Source organism: Caretta caretta, chromosome 5, assembly GCF_965140235.1.
Source record: "Caretta caretta isolate rCarCar2 chromosome 5, rCarCar1.hap1, whole genome shotgun sequence".
Lineage (NCBI taxonomy): Eukaryota > Metazoa > Chordata > Testudines > Cheloniidae > Caretta > Caretta caretta.
This window is the reverse complement of record NC_134210.1, coordinates 27,123,840-27,149,060: the sequence shown is the minus strand read 5'-3', so window position 1 is coordinate 27,149,060 and position 25,221 is coordinate 27,123,840. Positions and strand designations below refer to the sequence as shown.

Sequence of the window (25,221 nt, the reverse complement as noted above, 5' to 3'; positions counted from 1 at the left end):
AAACCTTAGCAAAAATCAGGGAGGCCAGTAACCCCATGTGCCCCACCATGCACCACCTCTGGCTTCAGCCCAGTGGAGGGGTATCAGGGTTTCAGCCCCGTGGGGCGTGCCTGCCGAGACTCCATGCTTCAGGAGCGGGGCTGAAGCCCCGAGACCCAGCTCTTGAACTTCTAAAGATTGCTGTATGCACCTCAGAGGGTCAGTAAATTTTGCCACCACTGTTATACGGAAAGCTTGGAAGGGAACAAAATGTTTTTATATCAAGGACTATCACCAGAACAATAAATAACCTAAATCAAAGTACAAGACAACTATACCAGTATAGAACAATACAATTTAAAGTTCAGTGTTTCTTAACTTACCTTGGTGTTTGCCATGTCCACAATGTACTGGTCTCCTTTAACACATTCCATTACTGGAAAGCCATCTCTGTCAAGAACTTTAGCTTGAGAGTTACCAGACACAACAAGAATGACATCCCCCGTGCTGCTATACTGTAAAGATTTGATTTGGTGACTGAAAAAAATTAGAAAACACAAAATATGTTTTCATTAAATACAATTACCTTAAGCCAATTTTAAAATGAAGATGTATCAGAGGTGAGAAAATCCTTAAAACATAAATGCTCTGAAAATAAACATATAGTATATCTATAGTATTTCGATGAGACAACTAATATGCAGGGATTAGAGGCTATGCCTGCAGCGAGAGAAATTTTTTTGCATGAGTTGTGCCTACCTGATTGCCTACATAATAACATTTACAGAGTATTATACATTTTACTTTTGGACAAACATATTTATCAAAGGGTACTTTTGTAACTCCAGGTAACAGTAGAATAGGTGTCACAAGAGGTAGGTCTCTTCAGGGTACAGATGATCCCTGGATCAAGGGAGGCAAGCTGACCCAGCCAGAGGGGCTTGATACATATCTCTGGATATCTCTATACAGACAGCAGTGCCTTGCTGAAAGGAGAACCTGGTGTTCAGAGAAGGAAAGATTACCTAGTCCACCTAAGTTAGCTCAAGGTAAGTGTAAATTTAGATACATTAAACAAACCTTTTTCTTTTTGTTCAAACTCCTTTTTCCTTGTGTTTTCAACAGCAATCCGAAAGACCAATAGTAGGGGATTAATAGGAGATGTTAAAAAAAAAATCTTAGAATGAAGAACTAGTTACAAAGTTTAACTATGAAACTGCTATTGCAACTCCATAATGGGGTGCAAACAAAACAAAACAAAACATCAAAAGCAACAAAGTTTCACAAGGAAGTGAATGTGGATTTTAACCCAAGCACAAAACTTGGTATACAAAGGTGGAAAAGAAGGAGAAGGATTGGTGCCATTGCATAACTTTCAGGAAAAATAAAAAAACCCTAAAAGGACCCATCTCCCAAACCAAGCCCTCTAGCTGATTAATACAAGAGCTGGAACACGTGCCAGAACACAGCTAAGAATTCACTGGATACTGTACGATGGGAATCAATTCTCAAACAAACTTGTGGTCACCATTTTGTATCTGTTCCATTTAAGACAGTAGTTCTTAACCGGAGGTACACATATCCCTGGAGGTAAGCAGAGGTCTTCCAGGGAGTACATCAACTCACCTAGATATATGCCTAGTTTTTCAACAGACTACATAAAAAGCACTAATGAAGTCAGTACAAACTAAAATTTCATACAAACAAAATTAGAACGGAAGAAATTTTGTATTCTTATGTCCGATTTTGTAAGCAAGTAGTTTTTTAGTCAGGTGAAACTTGGGGTACGCAAGATAAATCAGATTCCTGAAAGGGCTACAAAAGTCTGGAAAGGTTGAGAGCCATTGATCTAAGGGACAAGTTCTTGCAGCTGTTCGTAGAAGTGGATAAGCCTCCCTTCAGCTTACACATTCAAAGCTAAATTCAGTCCTCATGCGCAAAATGTGTGTGTATAAGAAGAGTTTGTTTTAATAAATACTAAGTAATTGCACCTGGAAACAATACTGAGCACTGACTGCAATATTTTCTGCTGCACAGTACCACAATAACGTCACCAAAGTGATTAGAGGATGAGAGTAAAGAATGATCTTGTTATATTAACCATTCAAGTAAAACAGAAATTATCTCTACTGTTATATTAATTTACTGCTGACAAAAATGCAAGGTCAAGGATATGTGACTTAAGAAATAAGCTCCAAATTGCTTCAAGTTTTACATTTAGTTTTCTATTTCGCCAAGAAACTTTCTTCCTAAGGTACATAGATTCCTGTAGTGCCCAATACAAAATCCTGGGTCAAATTTACATGGCAGAATAAAGCTGATCAATCTATAAAACAAGTCATGAATACTTGCTACTTAGAAAGAGCAATTCCAAGAGTGTGGCCAGGATAAATTTCAAGTTGGTGGGAAGGACTCCATTAATGAGACAACAATTAGTTATCATGTGGAGATACCTATATCTATTCTTAACGTAGTTTCAGTATCTTCTTAGCTCAGCATTTGACAAAAAATAGATTATGATTCTAAAACTCCTCACATCCTCCCTAGCAACTGGGGACTGGGTTTCTCAATAGGGAGCTGTCTCCCTAGCCCAGTGGTTCTCAAACTAGGGCCGCCGCTTGTTCAGCGAAAGCCGCTGGCGGGCCGGTTTGTTTACCTGCTGCGTCCGCAGGTTCGGCCGATCGCAGCTCCCACTGGCCGCGGTTCGCCGCTCCAGGCCAATGGGGGCTGCGGGAAGAGGCGCGGGCCGAAGGAAGTGCTGGCCGCCCTTCCTGCAGCCCCCACTGGCCTGGAGCGGCAAACTGCGGCCAGTGGGAGCCGCGATCGGCCGAACCTGCGGACGCAGCAGGTAAACAAACCGGCCCGGCCCGCCAGCGGCTTTCCCTGAACAAGCAGTGGCCCTAGTTTGAGAACCACTGCCCTAGCCTCTGCTCTTGCCTCCTCCCCACATAAAAATCTTTCACTGCAGCCTCTGGGAACTAGGTATGTTCCTCTGGCTATTAAGCCTGTGATAAATTTTTCAAGCAATACGTATTCATGTGTCTATGGGGTTTCCTCCTTCAGATGGAAGAGAATGTACTTTTGATTCAACACAACGTATTTTTTTCTCCTACCTTTAAAAGAAGCTGAATAAATCACTGAAATTAATGCACAATTAAGGTTTTGCTGAAAACTCATGAAAGCAATCTGTCACTTACTAATTTAGCATTTTATGGTCCATGAGGCAATGCCCTTCTGTGGCAACACTTATCTGATCCTCTTCCCCACTGTAAATCCACTAGCTCAGGGTTAGTTATTAACAGTAACTGTATTTAATTCTCCTAACAGCAACTTAAAATAAGCATAGGTTTTGCATACAAAGAATCTCTGGAAAAAAACTATACATTTGTTTTATGATGCAAAAGCCAAAAATCACTTCAAAGGCACTCTTTTACAATCTAGACTTGCTGCCAAATCATTACAAACCTTCAGTTTTAATAAAAATTGGACATTAATATATCCAGAATACTACTTCATAGTCAGAAGTACAAATTTCAGGCCACAAAGAAGGTTCAGCATGCCTCCATGCTCATATTTAATACTTTAAGCAGCTACAGGATGACATGGTAGACTCTGAAGAGGCAGGTTACCTATGCATGATAGCAATTGTGAAAAGGAGATAGGAGAAACTTTTTTGTCTCACAAACTCTTTCTTACCCAACAATAAATTACTGTCTTTGGGGAAAATGAAAATTATATATAAAATAATAATAATGCTTATTTTTGGAAGTTTAACATTTTATTCTCTTACCAATTAAATATGTATGTTTAATGTTAATGAAGTATAATTAAGGCTGCGAGTCTGTTACCGAGGTCACAGAAGTCACAGATTCCGTGACTTTCTGTGACTTCTGCAGCAGCCAGTGCTTACTCAGGGGCTGCCCAAGCAGCTCCTGAGCCAGCAGCAGCAGTTTGGGAGTGGAGTGTGGGAGGGGGCTCCGGGGTAGGGGTTGGAGGGTGTGGGGGGCTCCCTGGCTCTCACTGGCATGTCCCTGCAGCTCCTAGGTGGCAGAGGGCCAGGGGGCTCCGCGCGCTGCCTGCGCCCAAAGGCCCTGCCCCCTCAGCTTCCATTGGCTGTGGTTTCCGGCCAATGGGAGCTGCACAGCCAGCACTTGTGGCAGGAGCAGTCCGCAGAGCCCCCTGGCCCCTCCACCACCTAGGAGCTGCAGGGACATGTGGAGCTGGGTAGGGAGCCCCTGTCAGCCCTGCCAACCCTCCCCCTCCCCCCCGCAGCACCAGCAGGGGTCCCGGGCCATGTGCCACTACCCGCCCCTCACCCCCCCACACCAATGGGGGTCCTGGGCCGCACGCCGCTGCCCAGTCCGCACCCCCAGCACCAGCGGGGTCCTGGGCCACCTCTCCCAGCACCTGTGGTGCCCCGGACAACCTCCTCCCCAGAGCACCTGTGGCCCCCATGCCCAAGTTTTAGTTAGGGGTATATAGTAAAAGTCATGGACAGTCATCCATGAATTTTTGTTTACTGCCTGTGACCTGTCCATGACTTTTACTAAAAATACCCACGATTAAATCGTAGCCTTAAGTATCATAAAAGCAAATACTGGAGGATAGTTATTTTAATGCTCAAAAAAGTGTGGTAGGATCTTTATAGACATTTAAAAATTATCCCTGCTTCAAAGACTTTAAAATCTATACCTGAGGTGGAGGTAAGGGGATGAGGGAGGGTAAGGGGATGAGGAATGAAGGAGGATACAGGAATATAATCAAGCGATACTCAAGTTTATTCACATAAATATTTGTGTTCTTGTAATGGGTTTTTCATTAAAAGACTTTTTTTAAAAAGACAGATACAGGAAAATGAACATTGACTCATTTATTGTGGACATCACAGACGACTCTTTTTTAAGATCAAGCATTTATCTGTGGAATCTTTTCTAATGTAGGTTGTAAAAAAATTGAAAATGCTTGAACTAGAAGTTAATAGGCTACAATAGCTGCAAGATGAATTATAATTGTACAAAAATAAGACTCTAGAGTTCACAGGAAATGGAATAAAACAAGAATGAGAGCTGCCTACATAGGAGAGAGTTTCCACTTTAATGTACTGCCCGTTCTTTTAAATGGTTTATGAGATGTTTAGCCAAGGAGAAGGGAGTGTCTTGTGATTAAGGCATAGTACTAGGGCCATAAAGATTGGGGTTCAATTCCCAGATATAACACAGACTTTCTGTGGGACCTTTGTCAAGTCACTTAGGCACTTTTGAAAATCTTACTTGAAGTGACTGACCAGGTGTACAAACCCCACAATGGGCAACAAGGGGTTAAGGGATTATTTTGAGCTCTGCCAGCCCTTCCCCACCACACCTGCAACAAATGCTCCATCTGATGGAGGAATTAAAAGGCAGGGAATTAGCTCATTTGGGTGGCAGAGCTGGAGGTGGGCAGACCTGCAGCCCACAGCTCCAGCAGCACAAAGCAGAGGGAAGCCTGAAGGCTCTGACACAGCTGCCCAAAGGGGCCCTCCCTGAGGGAAGGGAGGACCCACCCAAGAGGCAACCAGAGAGGGAAGTATCCTGTGGACCTTGGACATTAGTAACTCCCTCTTACTTCTTTTGGTTTGGATTTCCTCACCAGGGGAAGGCCTTTGACTGAGCTGATCCCTGGGGGGACGGGGATGAGAGGAAGAGGCCCAGGAAGGACAACCTTAAACAGCCTTGGTTGCCAGACTACTCGTAGCCCAAAGGGCACTGGGTCAGAGCCGGTGGAATGGGAGGGCCTGGATTCCCCTCCCCACAACCCCCTTAGCAGTCAGGGGTTGTGGCCATGACCACTAGGCCACACTCCCCAACCAGACCCCGAGGACCATTACAGTGGCTCAGACATTTAGGCTCCTAAGTCACTTTTGAAAATGGGACAGATACAAAAAATAAGGGTAACATTTTCAAAAGCACTTATTTGTAAAATGAGGATAAATCCTTTCCATCATCCTTTTTCTATCTTCTATACTTAACTTGCAAATTCTTCAGGGATGGTACTATCTTACTATGTAGTCATACAGTGTCTAGAATAATGGGTCCGCAATCCCAGAACCTCTAGATGTTACTGTAATACAGACAATATAAATCATAATAGTCTCTAACCAAACAAAACTAATATCTACAAAGTTGCCAATGTCCACACTGATGAAGGAAATGAAATTTGGCCTTATTTCTGAGATAAGAGATGAGGAGAGAATGGAAAAACCATCTCCCTCTTTACTTATATCACTGACATTTGACTGCTTATCAGACAAGCAGCCTGAAGAATATTTTCCCTTAGTCACAAAACTATTTTCTCCTTGAGAAGAATGAAAAGGGAGATTCCTGAAATATTTTTTTTTCCTTTTTCGTTTCTAGATAGTTGGCCAAGGAGCAAAAGAAACATAAGCAAACCTCCAAGGAGATGGGAAAACCCAAGTACAAAGACTGTGAATAGCTAAGGGACTTATGCAACCAGAGCACATCATCCAAGATCTGGAGTGTGAACCTGGGTGTCCTGGTCAAATTCTAGTCCAGATTAATTACATCCTGGTTCAAAAAACTTCATCCTTGTTATGGCCAAGAGAGTCAGAACTTAGAAGTACACGAACAAGAGCTCAACAACAGTAGTAGAGTCTACTTGGACCTGTAAGAAGACAACCAAAATTAGGGAATTTCCAGAGTTGAGTAGAGGCTACATCTGAAAGATCTGATCCTCAAGAGCAGAAATGGATGCTTTCCCAGGAAAAGAGAATGGGGGCTAGGCCCTGGTCTACACTAGGAGTTTAGGTCGAATTTAGCAGCGTTAAATCGATGTAAAACTGCACCCGTCCACACGATAAAGCCCTTTTTTTCGACTTAAAGGACTCTTAAAATTGATTTCCTTAATATACCTCTGACAAGTGGATTAGCGCTTAAATCAGCCTTGCCAGGTCGAATTTGGGGTACTGTGGACGCAATTAGACGGTATTGGCCTCCGGGAGCTATCCCAGAGTGCTCTACTGTGACCGCTCTGGACAGCACTCTCAACTCAGATGCACTGGCCAGGTAGACAGGAAAAGGCCCGCAAACTTTTGAATTTCAATTTCCTGTTTGCATGGTCACCTGCAGCTTGCCACGCTGGCCAGAGCTCATCAGCAGAGGTGACCATGCAGAGCTCATCAGCAGAGGTGACCATGATGGGGTCCCAGAATCACAAAAGAGCTCCAGCATGGACCGAACAGGAGGTACGGGATCTGATCACGATATGGGGAGAGGAATCCGTGCTATCAGAACTCTGTTCCAGTTTTTGAAATGCCAAAACATTTGTCAAAATCTCCCAGGGCATGAAGGAGAGAGGCCATAACAGGGACCCGAAGCAACGCCGCGTGAAACTTAAGGAGCTGAGGCAAGCCTACCAGAAAACCAGAGAGGCAAACGGCCACTCTGGGTCAGAGCCCCAAACATGCCGCTTCTATGATGAGCTACATGCCATTTTAGGGGGTTCAGCCACCACTACCCCAGCCGTGTTGTTTGACTCCTTGAATGGAGATAGAGGCAACACAGAAGCAGGTTTTGGGGACGAGGAAGATGATGATGATGAAGTTGTAGATAGCTCACAGCAAGCAAGCGGAGAAACCAGTTTTCCCGACAGCCAGAAACTATTTCTCACCCTGGACCTGGAGGCAGTCCCCCGCAAATACACCCAAGGCTGCCTCCCGGACCTGCCAGGCGGAGAAGGGACCTCTGGTGAGTGTACCTTTTAAAATATTATACATGTTTTAAAAGCAAGCATGTTTAATGACTAATTTGCCCTGGCATTTGCAGCTCTCCTGGATTTACTCCCAAAGCCTTTGCAGAAGGTTTCTGGGGAGGGCAGCCTTATTCCACCCACCATGGTAGGACACTTTACCACACCAGGCCAGTAGCACATACTTGGGAATCATTGTACAACAAAGCATTGCAATGTATGTTTGCTGGCATTCAAACAACATCCGTTCTTTATCTCTCTGTGTTATCCTCAGGAGAGTGATATCATTCATGGTCACCTGGTTGAAACAGGGTGCTTTTCTTAAGGGGACATTCAGAGGTGCCCGTTCCTGCTGGGCTGTTTGCCTGTGGCTGAACAGAAATGTTCCCCGCTGTTAGCCATGGGGGGGGGGGGGGGGCTAGCCACGTGGTGGGGGGAGGCAAAATGCGACCTTGGAACAAAAGCACATGTGCTATGTATGTAATGTTAACAGCAAGGTTTACCGTGAAAGAGTGTAGCCATTGTTCTAGAAAATGTGTCTTCTTAGATACCACTGCCTCTTTTTTTTTCTCCACCAGCTGCATGTGTTTCAATGATCACAGGATCTTCTCCTTCCCAGAGGCTGGTGAAGATTAGAAGGCAAAAAAAACCACACTCGTGATGAAACGTTCTCTGAGCTCATGCTGTCCTCCCACACTGACAGAGCACAGACAAATGCGTGGAGGCAGACAATGTCAGAGTGCAGGAAAGCACAATATGACTGGGAGGAGAGGTGGCGGGCTGAAGAGGGGGCTGAAGCTGAAAGGTGGTGGCAGTGTGATGAGAGGAGGCAGAATTCAATGCTGAGGCTGCTGGAGGGTCAAACCAATATGCTCCAGCATACGGTTGAGCTGCAGGAAAGGCAGCAGGAGCACAGACCGCCGCCACAGCCCCTGTGTAATCAACCACCCTCCTCCCCAAGTTCCATAGCCTCCTCACCCAGATGCCCAAGAACGCGGTGGGGGGGTCTCCGGCCACCCGGCCACTCCACCCCAGAGGACTGCCCAAGCAACAGAAGACTGGCATTCAATAAGTTTTAAAGTTGTAAACTTTTAAAGTGCTGTGTGGCCTTGTCCTTCCCTCCTCCACCACCTCTCCTGGTGCTTCTCTCCTCCACCACCGCTCCTGGGCTACCTTGGTAGTTATCCCCCTATTTGTGTGATGAATGAATAAAAAATGCATGAATGTGAAGCAAAAATGACTTTATTGCCTCTCCAAGCGGTGATCGAAGGCAGGAGAGGAGGGTGGTTAGCTTACAGTGAAGTAAAGTGAACCAAGCGGTGGTGGGTTTCATCGAGGAGAAACAAACAGAGCTTTCATACCGTAGCCTGGCCAGTCATGAAACTGGTTTTCAAAGCTTCTCTGATGTGCACCGCGCCCTCCTGTGCTCTTCTAACCTCCCTGGTATCTGGCTGTGCGAAACCAGCAGCCAGGCGATTTGCCTCAACCTCCCACCCCGCCATAAACATCTCCCCCTTACTCTCAGAGATAATGTGGAGTGCACAGCAAGCAGTAATAACAGTGGGAATATTGGTTTCGCTGAGGTCTAACCGAGTCAGTAAACTGCGCCAGCGCGCTTTTAAACGTCCAAATGCACATTCTACCACCATTCTGCACTTGCTCAGCCTGTAGTTGAACAGCTCCTGACTACTGTCCAGGCTGCCTGTGTACGGCTTCATGAGCCATGGCATTAAGGGGTAGGCTGGGTCCCCAAGGATAACTATAGGCATTTCAACAGCCCCAATGGTTATTTTCTGGTCTGGGAAGAAAGTCCCTTCTTGCAGCTTTTGAAACAGACCAGAGTTCCTGAAGATGCGAGCGTCATGTACCTTTCCCGGCCATCCCACGTTGATGTTGGTGAAATGTCCCTTGTGATCCACCAGTGCTTGCAGCACTATTGAAAAGTACCCCTTGCGGTTTATGTACTCGCCGGCTTGGTGCTCCGGTGCCAAGATAAGGATATGGGTTCCGTCTAAGGCCCCACCACAGTTAGGGAATCCCATTGCAGCAAAGCCATCCACTATGACCTGCACATTTCCCAGGGTCACTACCCTTGATATCAGCAGATCTTTGATTGCGGTGGCTACTTGCATCACAGCAGCCCCCACAGTAGATTTGCCCACTCCAAATTGATTCCTGACTGACCGGTAGCTGTCTGGCAATGCAAGCTTCCATAGGGCTATTGCTACTCGCTTCTCAACTGTGAGGGCTGCTCTCATCTTGGTATTCTTGCACCTCAGGGCAGGGGAAAGCAAGTCACAAAGTTCCATGAAAGTGCCCTTACGCATGCAAAAGTTTTGCAACCACCGGGAATCGTCCCAGACCTGCAACACTATGCAGTCCCACCAGTCTGTGCTTGTTTCCCGAGCCCAGAATCTGCGAAGGAGGGAGGGAGGAGAAAATGAAACACAAAACAAGTCTGGTCTATTTCTTGTTTTGAGCCACTTCATCTATCTTTATACATCTTGCTGGCAGCAGACTGTGCAGTACGACCGCTAGCCATCATCATCTCCTGGGTGCTCGGCAGAAGACGGTGCAGTGTGACGACTAGCCGTCATCTTCTGCTGGCTGGAGGTTAAAAGACAGTGCACTGCCGGTAGGACTGAATTGCTACAAGACGAAACAAGGGAAATGACCTGGCTGAGTCACTCCCATGTTTGCCCAGGCGCCCAATTAAAAGCGCACCCAGGACTAAGTCGATGACAGCTACCAGTCATACTGCACTGTCTGCTGCCAAAAGGCAATTAACTGCTGCTGTGTAGCAAATGCAGTACCACGTCTGCCAGCACCCAGGAGACATACGGTGACTGTTACCTGAGCGGTCTCCATGCTTGCCGTGGTATGGCATCTGCACAGGTAACTCAAGAAAAAAGGCGCAAAATGATTGTCTGCCCTTGCTTTCACGGAGAGAGGGAGGGAGGGAACGAACAGGGGCCTGACGATATGTACCCAGAACCACCCGTGACAATGTTTTAGCCACATCAAACACTGGGATTTCTACCCAGAATTCAAATGGACGGCAGAAACTGCGGCAACTGTGGGATAGCCACCCACAGTGCAACGCTCCGGAAGTCGACGGTTGCCTCGGTACTGTGGACACGCTCCGCCGACTACATGCACTTAGCACTTGTGTGGGGACACACACAATCAACTGTATAAAACCGCTTTCTACAAAACCGACTTCTATAAATTCGGCCTAATTTCGTAGTGTAGACATACCCTACGTCCTGTTAGGCTCAGAGGAAGCCCTGGAAAAAATCTCACTGCCTTGACAGGGATGAAACAGTATTTGAGTTCTAGAACTATCTTTGCAAACAACTGAAGATTTCTTATTGAAGAATCCAACAGGATCTAACTAGATTTACATGAATGAACAGATTTAAGGATCCAAAGTTATTCCAAGTACCTACATATCTGAGGATTCTTTCAGCACTAAAGGGCCCAAGAGATAGTAAAATATATGTAACATCTTTGTGCTGGACTCAAGATTAGTGGTTAACTGTGTCATTCTTCTTGCACTCTAACACTGAAGATGCCAGAAGGGAGGACTTAAGAATCCTTTTCCAAGATTTAGGATTTTATTTTTTTTATTTTTAAACTCAATTGTTTGGGTTATAATCCACTAGAAATCAAAAATATAGATCCAGGAAAAGGAGTCTTTGGAGACTACATAAAAAGAAGAAGATTTTTCTATCAACATTCTTATTTGATGCATGCTTCAGGGATGAAGGGAGCACACAAGGAACAACAACCCAATGAATTTCAAAAAGAAGTCATGTGCTGATCTCGGACAAAGGTCTAGTTTGTGACAGAATGCACAATGCTTGAACTCATTTTTTTTTTCTGACAAAGCCATTTCCCACGTGGATAATAAAATAAGGAAATTAAAACTGTAGAGTACAACTATGCCAAGTACTTAAGAAACTAGCTGAAGCAATCTCTGAATCATTAGCAATTATCTTCAAGAACTCAAAGAGGATGAGTGAGGTCCCATATGGTTGGTGAAAGGTGAACACAATACCTATCTTCCAAAACCAGGAAACAGGAAGACCCAGGAAATTACAGACCAGTCAGCCTAACTCTGATACCCAGAAAGATTTCTTCTTAACTCAGAGCATCTTTGCAGACACAGGGAGCAGAAGAGCATTACCATTCATGTCTGTCCATGGATTGTTCCTCCATTAAGGCCAGACTTGTCATGTCCCTTAATATGATGTTCCACCATCTTGTCGGTGACTGGCCTATAAGCCTAACTGACCTTCATTGTGCTTACATTATTTTTTTTGGTACCCTATCCATCTGTTTGTCTTCTGCAGCGTCCCCACCATCATAATCTTTTTGATTGCTGCCAATCCCAATTTCACATCCTATCTCCTTCTAACTCTGTCTTAACATTGTTCGACTTTACACTTGCCATCCTTATAAGAACTCTCATCTTTACTGCCCCCAACCGTCTGATGTCCGTTTCATTTACCACCGCTGCCTACAGACCATAAAGTAGCACCGTTCATACACTGGCTTGATAAATGTTGACTTCGATACCAAACAGTGTTTTTTCAGTCCAGGATTTCATCAATTTCCATGCAGCACTCGTAGATAAAGCACATCATCTTTTAACCTTGGCCCTGATGGAACAGTTAAGATTCTGCTTGTTCTGCAGTTCACCACTGCTGCATTTCAACACTACCAATTGTCCCTTTTTTGACATGAAACCATTTAATCTTCTTGGCACTTATTGTAAGTCCAAGTTGACTACACCAATTTTCCAGGGTAATAAAGAGGAATTTTAGAAAAGGTTACCTTAGAAGGCAACCAGAAGGTTACCTTTTCTAATGCCCATATGTCTTTGTTGAGATGATGGGACCACATCTGTAAGCAGTATTCAAGATGTGGGCGTACCATGGATTTATATAAAGGCAATAAGATATTCTCCATCTTACTCTCTAACCCTTTTTAAATTATTCCTGACATCCTGTTTGCTTTTTTGACTGCCGCAGCACACTGCGTGGACATCTTCAGAGAACTATCCACAATGACTCCAAGATCTTTCTCCTGATTAGTTGTAGCTAAATTAGCCCCTATCATATTGTATGGATAGTTGGGGTTATTTTTTCCAGTGTGCATTGCTTTAACATTTATGCACATTAAATTTCATTTGCCAGTTCATTGCCCAATCACTTAGTTTTGTGAGATCTTTTTGAAGCTTGAAATTGGCATTAAACTCTTCAGTTTTCTCAGTGTCATCCATAATTAGTTCTCCTTCCCTGCTAAGTAGTCAATGTATGCGCTCCTTCTTCTTTCTCCTGCTCCTAATGTATTTATAGAACCTCTTCTTAAGTCCATTGCTGGATGCAACTAATTTTGTGCCTTATTGTTTCTGATTTTGTCCCAAAATTTTGGCTCCCAGCTGTTACCTCTCTTGGGCAGAGACCCTCGTCACTCTCCCTCCTGACCAAGGTTTTTCCAGGCTGCACAGTTCCCTGCATATACTACGATATTCCCAGAAAGCCTGACTACCTAAACAGGCTAGAGTCTGCACTTTGCTTTCTCTCCAAACGTGATAAATAGTGTAACTGCCAGCAGTAACAAGTTACCACACAGCTCTTTCTAAGCACATCCATTCTTAAAATGATAAAATTATAAAAAGAACATTAAAAGAACCTACATATATGCTTTAAAAAAAAAAGCTTACCTGAGGTCACTCTGACACCAACTGCGGGCTCTGGTAGGTGTCCATTTTTCAAACCCTACAACTGGGTTTTCCCCATGGCTACAACTTCATGACTACCTCATATTCAGAACCAGAACCACCGTGAATAGCTAAGTCTTTCTTTTATATATGGGCCTTTGATCTTGGCCCCATGTAACAGTGATCAGCAGACAATGGCCCAATCTTCAGAGCACAGCGAAGAGGCATGAGAGACACTATTTTGTCCCCTTAAAGGGGTATGAGCATCTCTTCACTTATTCTCCACCCTTGGTGGAGGAAGGCAAACAGATTATGAGGGCCTCCTTGCAGGCTGCTCTTGATGGCGCAGACACAGCTGTAGGGGGCAAACAGGCCGGAGTCTGCCACAAAGTTTTTGTGGTCTCATTTACCGTTTTAATGAGTGGCAGTGCAATACGTGAGGGCCAAGAGGGAGCAAGGATGTCCGCCACTGGATCAGCATGCTCTACCACTTCCTCTGCCTGGATCCTCAGGTCCTGGGCCACCCTGCGCAACAACTGTTGCAGGACCCTACTATCCTTATCCTCCAAGGGCGGGGCCACCGAAGTGCCCACAATGGCCTCATCTGGGGAGGACAAAGACAAGAGCACCAGCACATGGCCTTGGTCACTGCCCTCGGCGCCGAGAGTGTCACATTGTTCGTGGGGCTGGTGAGCTGATGATGCTGAGGTCACTGGTGCCGCGATGGCCGGTGCTGAGGTCATTGGTGCCGAGGTCAGAGGGGCAGGTGGAGACACAGGCATAGTCACCAGAGATAGTCCCGGTGCCAGCTGCTGCGGGGGGATCAAAGGATGCCAACGCGACTGACACCGATCTGGATCTCGATGCCAGGCTCTGACCCAGGAAGTTCAAAAGGGCTACAAAGCTGGTGGTTGCCATGGCGCCGGAGGAGGCTGGCGGTGTCGCCAGGATCTAGACCTCCTGCTGTTGGACCTATCTGAGCAATAGGACTCTGCCCAGGACTCAGAGGTCTCCAAAAATAAGACCACAGAGGAGCAGCACTGGGTGGTGCCAAGGAGTGGTGCAGAGCCTCTGGGGACTGGTGCAGTTCCCCCACATGGATGGCCAGTGTCAGGGAGTGGCGTGCAGGAGACGGGGAGTGGTGTGACATCAATGCCAGCTTGCACCTAGATGGAATAGGTGGCCAGGTTATCACTGGTGCCTGATCCGTCCTTGGAGAAGGTGGTACCATCAAGCAAATAAGGTTCTGCACTGCCCTAAAGATCTCCAGAGTGGAGGGGAGTTGAATGTCCCGGCCATGACAGTCCAGAGAATGGTAGTGGGCCGGACTCAACTGGACCCCTTGCGGAGCAGGAGTCGACAAGCCCCTGGGAACCGCCGGGCTCGAAGTAGGCTGGCTAGGCTGAGGTCTCCTTGCCGCTGGCTCCTTTGGCTTAGGAAGGGCCCTCTCTCCTGCTTCTTTTTCTTCTGGGGTTCCGGAGATAAAGATCAGCACCTGCCAGAAGTCTTATGTTCAGTGCCATGTCGGTGCCGGCAGTCCTTGGCCTCCTTTCTTGGCGCCAATGCGCTGCGCACCGAAGAGGAGGCACTCGGCATATGCTCCGCCGACCTGGGGTTGGACTGTAGGCGGAGGGCTGCCCCCATGAGGATAATTAAGAGTCTCTGCTCATTATCCTTAAGGGTCTTCAGCCAAAACCCTTTACAAATGCGGCACTTGTACTTTTGGTGACTCTCACTAAGGCACTTCAAGCAAGAAGTGTGCGGGTCACTCTTCGGCATAAGTTTGCCACAGTCTTCACAAGATTTGAACCCTGGAAACTTAGGCATGCCCTGGTGTCGGGGGAGAAACTGGGGGGGCACACTCCCGTAATGGAAACTTAGAGAAATGACTACTAAAGCTACTACTCCTACTAAGAAAAACTAACTATATACAAATCACGATGGGACACTGCCAAAGGCGCTTGCAGAAGCAAGAGCGAGGGAAGTTCTAGCAAGCCATCACTGGTGATAAGAACAAACTGAGGTGGGGGTCAGGTTGGCTGGCCCTATATTGGACGCCATGAAGGCGCAACTGCAGGGGGTGCCCAGGCTGACCCTACAGATATTGCTAGCGGAAAAATCTTCTGACTGTCGTGCACATGCACACCTGATTGGAATTGACATGAACAAGCACTTGAACAAGAACCCATGGCTGGCCCAGGGCAGCTGACTTAGGCTTGCAGAACTTGGGTTTTGGGGCTGAAGGCTCTGATGATGCTCTCCTCAAAAAAATACTGGTACTTATAGAAGCCCTATTCCTACTAAAGCGCCTACATGAGACTACCATCAATTGTTTTCTTTCTTTCTTAGCTAGCTTTGTACGAGTAGGAGGGGTGGGGGACAGGCACATTCTATCAACCTGCTGCATATAATAAAGACACTACATCTGCATTTGTCTTGAGAGATTTATCCTATAATTAGCTTATTTGATACCTATGTATGCGGTGCTAAATATCTGAATAGTACAGTTTGCTGAGCCAGCTCAAGAGAAAATATGCACGTCTTTCAAACAAAATGTGAAAGACAGGCAGCATGTAACTAGCTCTATCCACATTTTGTCTAATGTAGAAATATTAGGGGATAGTAAAACCTTTCCAACAGAATCATTTTGCAACTTACAGTGTATTGTAGCTAGAAGCTGTAATACAGGGGCTGTTAAGTCAGAAAGATAGTCTCAACACATACCATTCACAAGGTTGAAGTGATCGAAAAGCTTGAAGAGATGCATCCATTCCAGCAAAGTCCCAAAGCCGAACATCATAGTCATAGCCTCCAGTTACCAAACGGGCGCCTGAGGGATCCAAACCCAAAGCAGATACCTACAGACAGACAGACCAAAAAGAATTCAATGAAGATAATTCAGAGGTAGTCTGATCTTCCTCTTCGTACTTTTTTTTTTTTTTAAACTGTAACCAGTGCACAGAATGGCACTAGTCTCACACAGCCATATTTCACAGTCATTGCTTTGGTCTGTTCCTTCCACATGTCAGCCATGCAGTGTTCCATTTTTTGGGAGAGTTTCTGTCACCTCTTGTGTGAAGTCTGAATTATGTACAGGGAAATAAAAATCACTCCTTCTGATGGCAACATTTCAAGAAGAAACGTTAATTAACAAAATATTTAATTTTGTTTCCATTTGTTTGGGGTAAATTATTTTATTTCTGAATGCAGTTGTTTTCATTTCTCTTACTGAAGAAATGTAATTTCCTTTTCCATTACCCATACCAGGAATACTAATATTTCTAGTAAGATAATCATTAAATGACATTTAATTTACATCATTTTATGACTCTGTACCATTTATCCATGCCAGTACAGCTTTACACGTATACTACTTAGTAATTGTTGCTTTCTAATGAAAACTGTAGAGAGCTCATGCAAAAAGCATTATTAAGAATAGGTGATGCATATACCAAAAGAAGAAAGCCATCATGGAGAAGTAACAACTCAAAAAACTTGAAAATTTACTGGAAAGGTATCATACTAGTCACAAAATCAATAGTTCATTGCTATAATTAAAACACTTACAAAATGAACATTTCTAACACCTCAGCATAAATTATTGCCCTCAGGTTTCAGTGAAATGCAGCATTTCATTATAATGAAATATTCTACAAAATTATGACAAATATTTAAAACTGCAATTAATGTGTAATTAAATAATTACACACCAAGAGTTTTCAAATTTTCATAACATGAGGACATTAATAGAAAGTGTCTCATGGATATCACCCCTTCCACAGGCAATCACATGGATCATACTCCCTCCCCTTCACAATCATGAATTGTGGCATCAATAGTAGTGAATTGCAACATCCCTGCAGCAACTATAGAAATTGCTTCTGTGGAAAAGGACTACTTAGGTAATATTTTCTACCTCTCAGTGTCTTCAGTGCAATAAATTGTGTTTTCAAACAAAGAAAAAAAAATAGAAAAAAATTTACCTGTGACCCCCTAATTTTTATTCTCACAGAAAGTCTGTCTAAAATCCTTAGTGAGAGGAAATGCACTGACATTGTGGTAGAAGCAAAGCTGTCAGTCAAGTAAGCCATTAAGCTTTGTCCACCAACTCAGCTCTCCAGTTTAAGGTCTCCTATAAAGGTATGAACAACTAACTCAGTAAACAGAAGAAATAAGAAATCTGAGAAATGATGAAAAAATTGGGTTCAAATTTTTAAACCCTCCTGGAATTACTACAAATTAAATCCAATTTGAGAGGGTTAGGGTTGGACAGGCTTCCCCTAAGAATGGAAATTAGCAAGTAAGAGGTGAAATTTCATGTGTTAGGTCCAAAGTACATCATTTAATCTCTTTCAGTTGCTTCAGGTTAAGGCAGAATGAGGGAAGAACTAGGTCCTTTGACCCAGAATAGATGGTATTAGCGTTGGAAAAAAAGTTCTGGGCTATGCCACGGGTTACCTTTTCTTCCTCAAATACATAATCAGTAAAGCACCCAGATCAGAAGCCTTTTTGCCACACGGAAGACTACCCTCAGCAAGAGGAAATAAAGTGACTTGAAGAGATGAGCCATGAGGGCTTGAAGAACAAGTTTTAGACTTCAGAAAGAGCACTTTAAGACCTTGGGAAGATTCTGTAACTTAACTTCCACAAGGAAAATCTAAATGCAGCAGAGATACTAATTTAGATTGTTTTCTGGCATCCAGAAGCACTTGCCAGTGCTTAAGGGTGAACTCTGAAGAGGTGAGAGACAGTGTCAATGGCCATATCATTTCCATACAGCAGAGTACTGCCTATTTGAAACATGTTTCCAGAATGCTAGAGATCAATATATTCTAGTAGTGCCTACTGTTCAGCAGTCAAGCTATAGGTTTCAGGATCGGGAAGAAGGACTGGGCCTTAATGAAGAAGATCTGGAAATTTTAGTAGAAGCACTAGAAGCAATATGGTCAAGAGGAACCATGATCTTCTGCAGCAACAAACCCCTTGCTAACAAGATATCAAGAAAAGGTAATACATGATTCCCTTCCAGTGGTGGAAGACGCTAATCACATGTATGCTTTTCTGTAAATTCTGTGGGAGTAGTGGAGAGTTCATAGGGAAGTGTGTCTATACAGCTGTAAATATTTCTTCTGGTAGCAAAACCATAGAAACCTGTGGTGAGATTTCCAGATTTTTTTTAACGTGAAAGTAGGCATCTCCTAAAGCGATATATGTCAAAATCACCAGCATCTTTGGTTACCATTATGTATGTCCGAGATTCCATCCTGAGACCTGCCAGAAAAATCCAAGTTGTATAGGAAGTGATGATAGTGATTAATCAAGCAAATTCCTTTCTTCTGAGTCAGTACTAATCCAATTACCCAACATTATTTTAGAGGTGCACTGCTGCTGGAAGTGCCATCTTTCAGGTGAGATATTAAAAAAAACCCTGATAACCCATTACATTTTTCACAAGAGCAGATATTTATGTCCAGGGTCTCTACACAAACTGGAATTTGGTTATTACATCCTGCCTACCTAAATTCCCCATGTAGTTTCAATTGGATACAGCATTTTTCTTCACTTTCTATCCTAAACTGTTTAAATGTATCACTGTACAAGCGGTCATCAAAAGGTCCCAGGTACCACGTAATCCTCAGGCCCTGTCCACTAAGATGAATTTCACATTTAGGACAATGATAAACAGAATATGACCACTTAATAATTTCCCATTTCTGGAAAAGCTAACTATTTAATAATTTAAATATCTTTGCACACCATTCACCTTGTTTAGGATTTGCAGACTGTAGAGCCTGTGGACAAACCCCATATTAACCATGCATCCAGTTAATATTCTAAAATGGGGTTCTCTGCTACAATTACTATCTGTACTGTCCCAGTTATGATTTGAAAAGTTAAAAAGCATGATGTTCAGAAAATCTCTTTATGTTCTTTTTCCCATGCTCACCTAGTGTCAAAGCTGTCAGGAGAAAATTTATCTCTGCAGTTTCATTGGGAAAAAGTAACTCCTATTACTATATACAAGCAAGGCAACTGGAAAATTAATCAGGTTTCTGGAAAGACTCTTTAGCTTGGGAAATCTTTTCTGATTCATTTCAGCTGCACAGGAATACAGTCATCATCAGCCTAAGATCATTAGACTGAAGAGATACAGATGGGATATTTAAGTTTAGATGAAATACATTTAATAAATGAAACTCTCTCTATGTACTATTGACTATGTCCTGGAAAAAGATATTGAGTTCCACTAATTTTTAAAGGACTGTCATTTTACTGTATGAATATGTAGATGGGTAATTTCATTATAAATAAACTGGATAGCCCTTCTGTGGGATAACTGCTTTTTCCATTGATCTGTTTTGTTCATTCGATCCAATCTATTTGTACTGTATATACCCAATCTATATCTCACCTCTGCTCAAAGTGATGACAGCTGCATTCTTAGGCAGTCAAAATGTTTCTAAGAGGCTTCCCAGATTGTAGTTCCCAACAATAAACGTTTGAATTAGAAATTACAACTTCCATTTTAAAATGCCACACAAATATAGAAACTGCATTAAAGAAGAAACTGCACAACTTGGACATGGATAAAGCAACCTGTTCTCTACAATGTTGTGCCTTTGTTTTATTATTTTTTTGACAAGCATTGATAATACCAGACGTTTGTACTAAAACTTTATAGCCTATATAACCTAGTTTAAATTAAAAGTATATTTAAAATATTGACCAAAAGCGAATCAGAAAATAAGTTATTTTAATATTTCCATAAATGTTTTGATATACAGCAAATCAACTACCCAAAGTGCACTCAGACTATTTACACAGGCCATAACTGAATTACTTCAGGTCTGAAAAATAATGCGTCTTCCAAAGGAAGTGATAACAGACACCAAACAGTACTGTTAAGAAGATGAGATGTTGAAAGATCAAGTATCTATTCATTTAAAATGCAAATGATATAAGGTTTTTAGCAAAGCCTGGCAAACCATCAAGCTTATAAAATATACCTTTCATCTATATTTAAGCAGCATCCAAATGAGCACAAGGTATATTTTATGTTCTGTTCTGACATTTTGAGAATTTGTTCAAATTACTTAAAGGCTCAACAATATTTTTCAAAAAGATGTGTCCATTTCATTTTTAAATCTTTTCCAATTATTCAGTTGGCCTTTAGCAGCACAATGCAATGGGAAATTGATCAGTGGTGATCTGAACCAATTTAGATTATCACAGATGTTCCAGAAGATTAGTTGATATACAAACAGTAGTACAGAACACAAGTTTCATTTCTAGGGTAATTTAATCAAACATGTACTGCAAAAGTAGATAGCACCTCACACAAAATAGGAAAGTAGTTTTGCTAAAGGTTATAAACAATTAAGAAAAGCACATTTTATACATGTATGATTCTGCATAAGATCTAATTCATTCAACTTTTCTGCCAGGATTTTGTTAAAAATGCAATGTGATGTATAGTTTTTTAGCACTTAAAATCCAGGCAAACACTTTCTAAAATGTCTGTTCATACTATGTAAATTCCCCACATACAAAATATCTTTCAACACAATCAGATATTTCTTTTTCACCTCTCCTCCTCTTAATGAGAAATTATAAAAACTTCTATGCCACAGCAAATTAGTCGCTCTGGAGGACACACCTCATGTGACAGCCTGGCTTCCTGCGTCTCACTCTAGGTGGCACCACATGGTCCAACCACACAAACCATATCTCTTGGCTGAAGTCCCCTAACTCCCAAGGTATTAACAACACAAGTCCAACACTGTTCTGGCATCTGTCCGAGTTTCCCTCTGGGATCCTGTGACAGTATAAGTTTGCAGTGAAAGAGAAACAGAATCTTCAAAACAAAGCATTATTTATTCATTCCTCAAAAGGAACAAAGCATTTAGGGCAAAGGGTAACACAATAAAAGGCCCACACTCATGGGTAATACTTACACCTTAGTAAGCTCCCCGGCCCAGCTAACTCCAGCTCTGAGTTGAGAGAGTCATACTCACAACACGTGTCTCTCTGTGTGTGTGTTTGCCAGCAGGTCAGCTTTTCATGGACACACTGTAGCAGTCCTTCTAGCTTACTCAGTCCCCCTCCCCCTGCCTTTTGTCAAGGGTCTTTTAGGTTTAGAATCCCTTTTAATCCCAGGCTTTAGCACTGGAAAGAGTAAAACAAACAAGCCTGGATGGAACCAGACAGTTTCTTCCCCACTGATAGCCCAACTGCTGTTACCTTAGCTCCTTTCAAGCTGTTTACCTCAGGGGTCTATTCATTGCCATGGTTTTGTTTCCTTTGAATTAAACCTTATGGATTCACAGAGAATAATATTAACTGAGGTATATATGATATTTATAAAAAATACAGACATTTCCCAGATTTCCCAGTTCTTCATACCATGTTACTACGATTACTAAGGAGGAAATAACAGGTAAACATAAGAGGAGTACTTGTGACACCTTAAAGACTAACAAATTTTTTAGAGCATATGCTTTCGTGGGCTACAGCCTACTTCATCGGATGCATAGAATGGAACATATAGTAAGAAGATATAAATATACATATTCAGAGAAGGTGGAAGTTGCCATACAAACTGTAAGAGGCTAATTAACTAAGATGACTCTTTGTTCAGGCCTTATCAGGTTAACAAATAAGCTCCTGTAGTATTTAAATTTGACAGACAAGTTATGGAAAGATTGGTAACATAGCGTTTAATTTAAAACATATGGAAGAGTCCTACAGGACTGAAAGGAAATGAACCTTTAAGTGTTTTATGTAGAATTTAATAGGTTTTATACCTTCTACAGAACGTTTAAAAAAGCACATAGAAAATCTATTCTATATTACATTACATGGATTTAGAGTTATTTCTATAGCACACCACTGGAATTCTCTCTATGAAGTTGTTTACCAACTTTCCATAAGGACTTAAAATAGTAATTATTTGGTTTTCAGTATTATTATTATCATCACAGAATCATAGATTCAGAGTCCAACATCAGAAGAGACCATTGTGATCATCCAGTCTGACCTCCTGTACAACACAGCCCAAAGAACTTCCCCAATATAATTCATAGGGCATATTTTATAGAAAAACATCGAATCTTGATTTTAAAAATTGCCTGTGATGGAAAATCTACATGGCCCTTGGTAAACTGTTCCGGTAGTTAATTATTCTCACTGTTAAAAATTTATGCCTTATTTCCAGTCTGACTTTGTCTAGCTTCAACTTCCAGCTATTGAATTATGCTATACCATTCTCAACTAGATTAAAGAGCCCTTTATCAAAAATTTGTTCCCCATTACAGTAGAGTAGGAATCTCAGAGTTACAAACACCTTGGAAATAGAGATTGTTTATAACGCTGAAATGTTCATAACTCTGAACAAAAAGTTATGGTTGTTCTTTTAAAAGTTTACAAAAGATGGTTACTAACCTTCCGTAACTGTTGTTCTTCGAGATGTGTTGCTTATGTCCATCCAATGTAAGGTGTGTGTGTGCCGCATGCACAGTTGCCAGAGATTCTTTCCCCCCCTGTGATATCCGTAGGGCTGGTTCTAGTGCCCAGAAGAGGCCCATATTCATGGGCCGGTATAATGGACACTGCCGGCCCCATGTCTTTCCAGTTCCTTCTTGCCGACAACTCCAACAGAGAGGTAGGAAGATGGGTCATGGAATGGACATGAGCAACACATCCCGAAGGACAAGAGCTACGGAAGGCTAGTAACTGTCTTTTCTTCTTTGAAAAAAGGAGTATTTGGGGCACCTTAGAGACTAACAAATTTATTAGAGCATAAGCTTTTGTGAGCTACAGCCCACTTATCAGATGCCCACGAAAGCTTATGCTCTAATAAATTTGTTAGTCTCTAAGGTGCCATAAGTACTCCTGTTCTTTTTGCAGATACTGACAAACACGGCTGCTACTCTGAAACGTTTCTTCTTTGAGCACTTGCTCATGTCCACTCCATGTCAGGTGACTCACAAGCAATGCCCTTGGAGGTGGGCCAGGAGTTACGGATGTGCTGCTTGCAACATAGCTCTTCTGAAACTGGCATCTTGGACCTGTTGGGTAATGGCACAGTGGGCCACAAAGGTAAGAACTGATGACCATGTTGCAGCCCTGCAGATGTCCTCGATTGATATTTGCGCGAGGAACACTGCTGAGAATGCTTGCGCTGTTGCAGAATGGGCCTTTATGACAGCTACGGGCGGCACCTTTGCCTGCTTGTAAGAATCCTAGATGCAGGCTGTGATACAGGATGATATCCTCTGGGAAGACACAGTGTGCCCTTTCATTCTATCTGCCACAGCCAAGAAAAGCTGCGTCAACTTGCAGAAGGGCTTCGTCCTGTCAATATAAAAAACCAGGGCCTTCTACCATCCAAAGAAGACAGACACCTCTCTTTGCCCATTCTGTGCAGTTTTGCAAGGACAGTGGGCAAAAGATGTCCTGGTTCCTATGAAACTGTGACATCACCTTGGGCTGGAAGCGCAACTGGACCTTACCTTTGTAGATGACAGCGTAAGGAGGATCTGAAGTCCAGGCTTGAAGTTCTGAAACTCTTCTGGCGGAAGTAACTGCCACTAGGAAGGCAACCTTCCATGAGAGGATAAGCAGGGAGTCACATGCCATGAGCTTGAAAAGGGAGCCAATGAGTATGGCTAGGACAAAGTTTAAATCCCACAGAGGAATTGGGTTGGGAACTTTCCATCATGTGATGAGCCTCCTTGTCATCTCATGGGAAAAGATCCATGTGCCTTGAATTGGTGGGTGGAATGCTAAGATGGCTACCAAGTGGACCTGGAGCAATGATAATGATAGGCCTTGGTGCTTCAGACCAAGTAAATAGTCTAAGACTGCAGAGAAGCTTGAGTCAGGCAAAGGCGCCGCTCGACTGCCGAGCACGACAAGCGCTTCCACTTGGCCTGGTAGGTAGCTCTAGTAGAGGGTTTCCTGCTACCTAGCAAGACCTACTGTACTTTTTCCGAACAGGCCTGTGCGTCCGGATTTAACCATGCAGCAGCCATGCTGTCAGGTGCAGGGAGGTGAGGTTCAGATGAAGAAGCTATCTGCAATCTTGCAAGATTAGGTCCAGCCTACAGGTTCATTCACGGGGCTGCCACTGTGAGATCTAGAAGCATGACAGACGCGCAATGTTGACGCGACCATGCTAGGGCGATCACGATAATGCTCACCTTGTTCTCTTTGATCTTCAGGGGAATAATTGGGAAGGTATACAGCAGGTCATCCTTCCATGAGAGCAGGAAGACATCAGACAGAGAACCCTTGCCTTGTTAAGCCAGACATGCTAGCCTGCTACAAACACAGACCCAGGTCTGAACCACGTCCCCCAAAAGCTCTGAGGGTACTGAAGCTCAACAAGACAGGGTACTGAAGTCCCAAGCTGCCAGGGAAAATGGGCTCAGAGGTAGCCTCAACACATCAGGTGGCAGTCACAAGGGGGTCTTTGTGACTCAACCCGTCACAGTATGTTTTCTCCACTTTTTTAGATATTGGTGGCAGAGACGCTGGGGTCTGCCAGAGCACCTTGACCAGCTTTACCACCCCCTCATGAACTGGCAAGGCCACTTTAGAGGGCCCCACTGCAGCCAAGATATCATCAAATAGGCTGTCCGCAGGCTCCTTCAATTCCTCTGCCTCCAGCCCAAGGTTGGTAGTGAATCTTTTAAAGAGATCCTGATGAGCCCTAAAGGCCTCCAGAGGCAGCGGGTTTGTGGAGCCTGAAACCACTTCATCGGGGAATG

At 43.5% G+C, this 25,221-nt stretch overlaps 1 protein-coding gene across 3 annotated transcripts in view; it reads right to left on the bottom strand.

Annotated features, from left to right (window-relative positions):
- Positions 1–25,221, bottom strand: part of WDR70 (WD repeat domain 70) — a 271,500-nt gene that overhangs the window by 158,731 nt on the left and 87,548 nt on the right. For all 3 annotated transcript variants that reach the window (XM_048851706.2, XM_048851709.2, XM_048851708.2), the window contains exons 7-8: positions 16,175–16,308; positions 363–516 (exon numbers count right to left, since the gene is read on the bottom strand). In XM_048851706.2, coding sequence (XP_048707663.1) covers positions 363–516; positions 16,175–16,308 — 288 coding nt within the window. The remainder of the gene's footprint in view (positions 1–362; positions 517–16,174; positions 16,309–25,221) is intronic.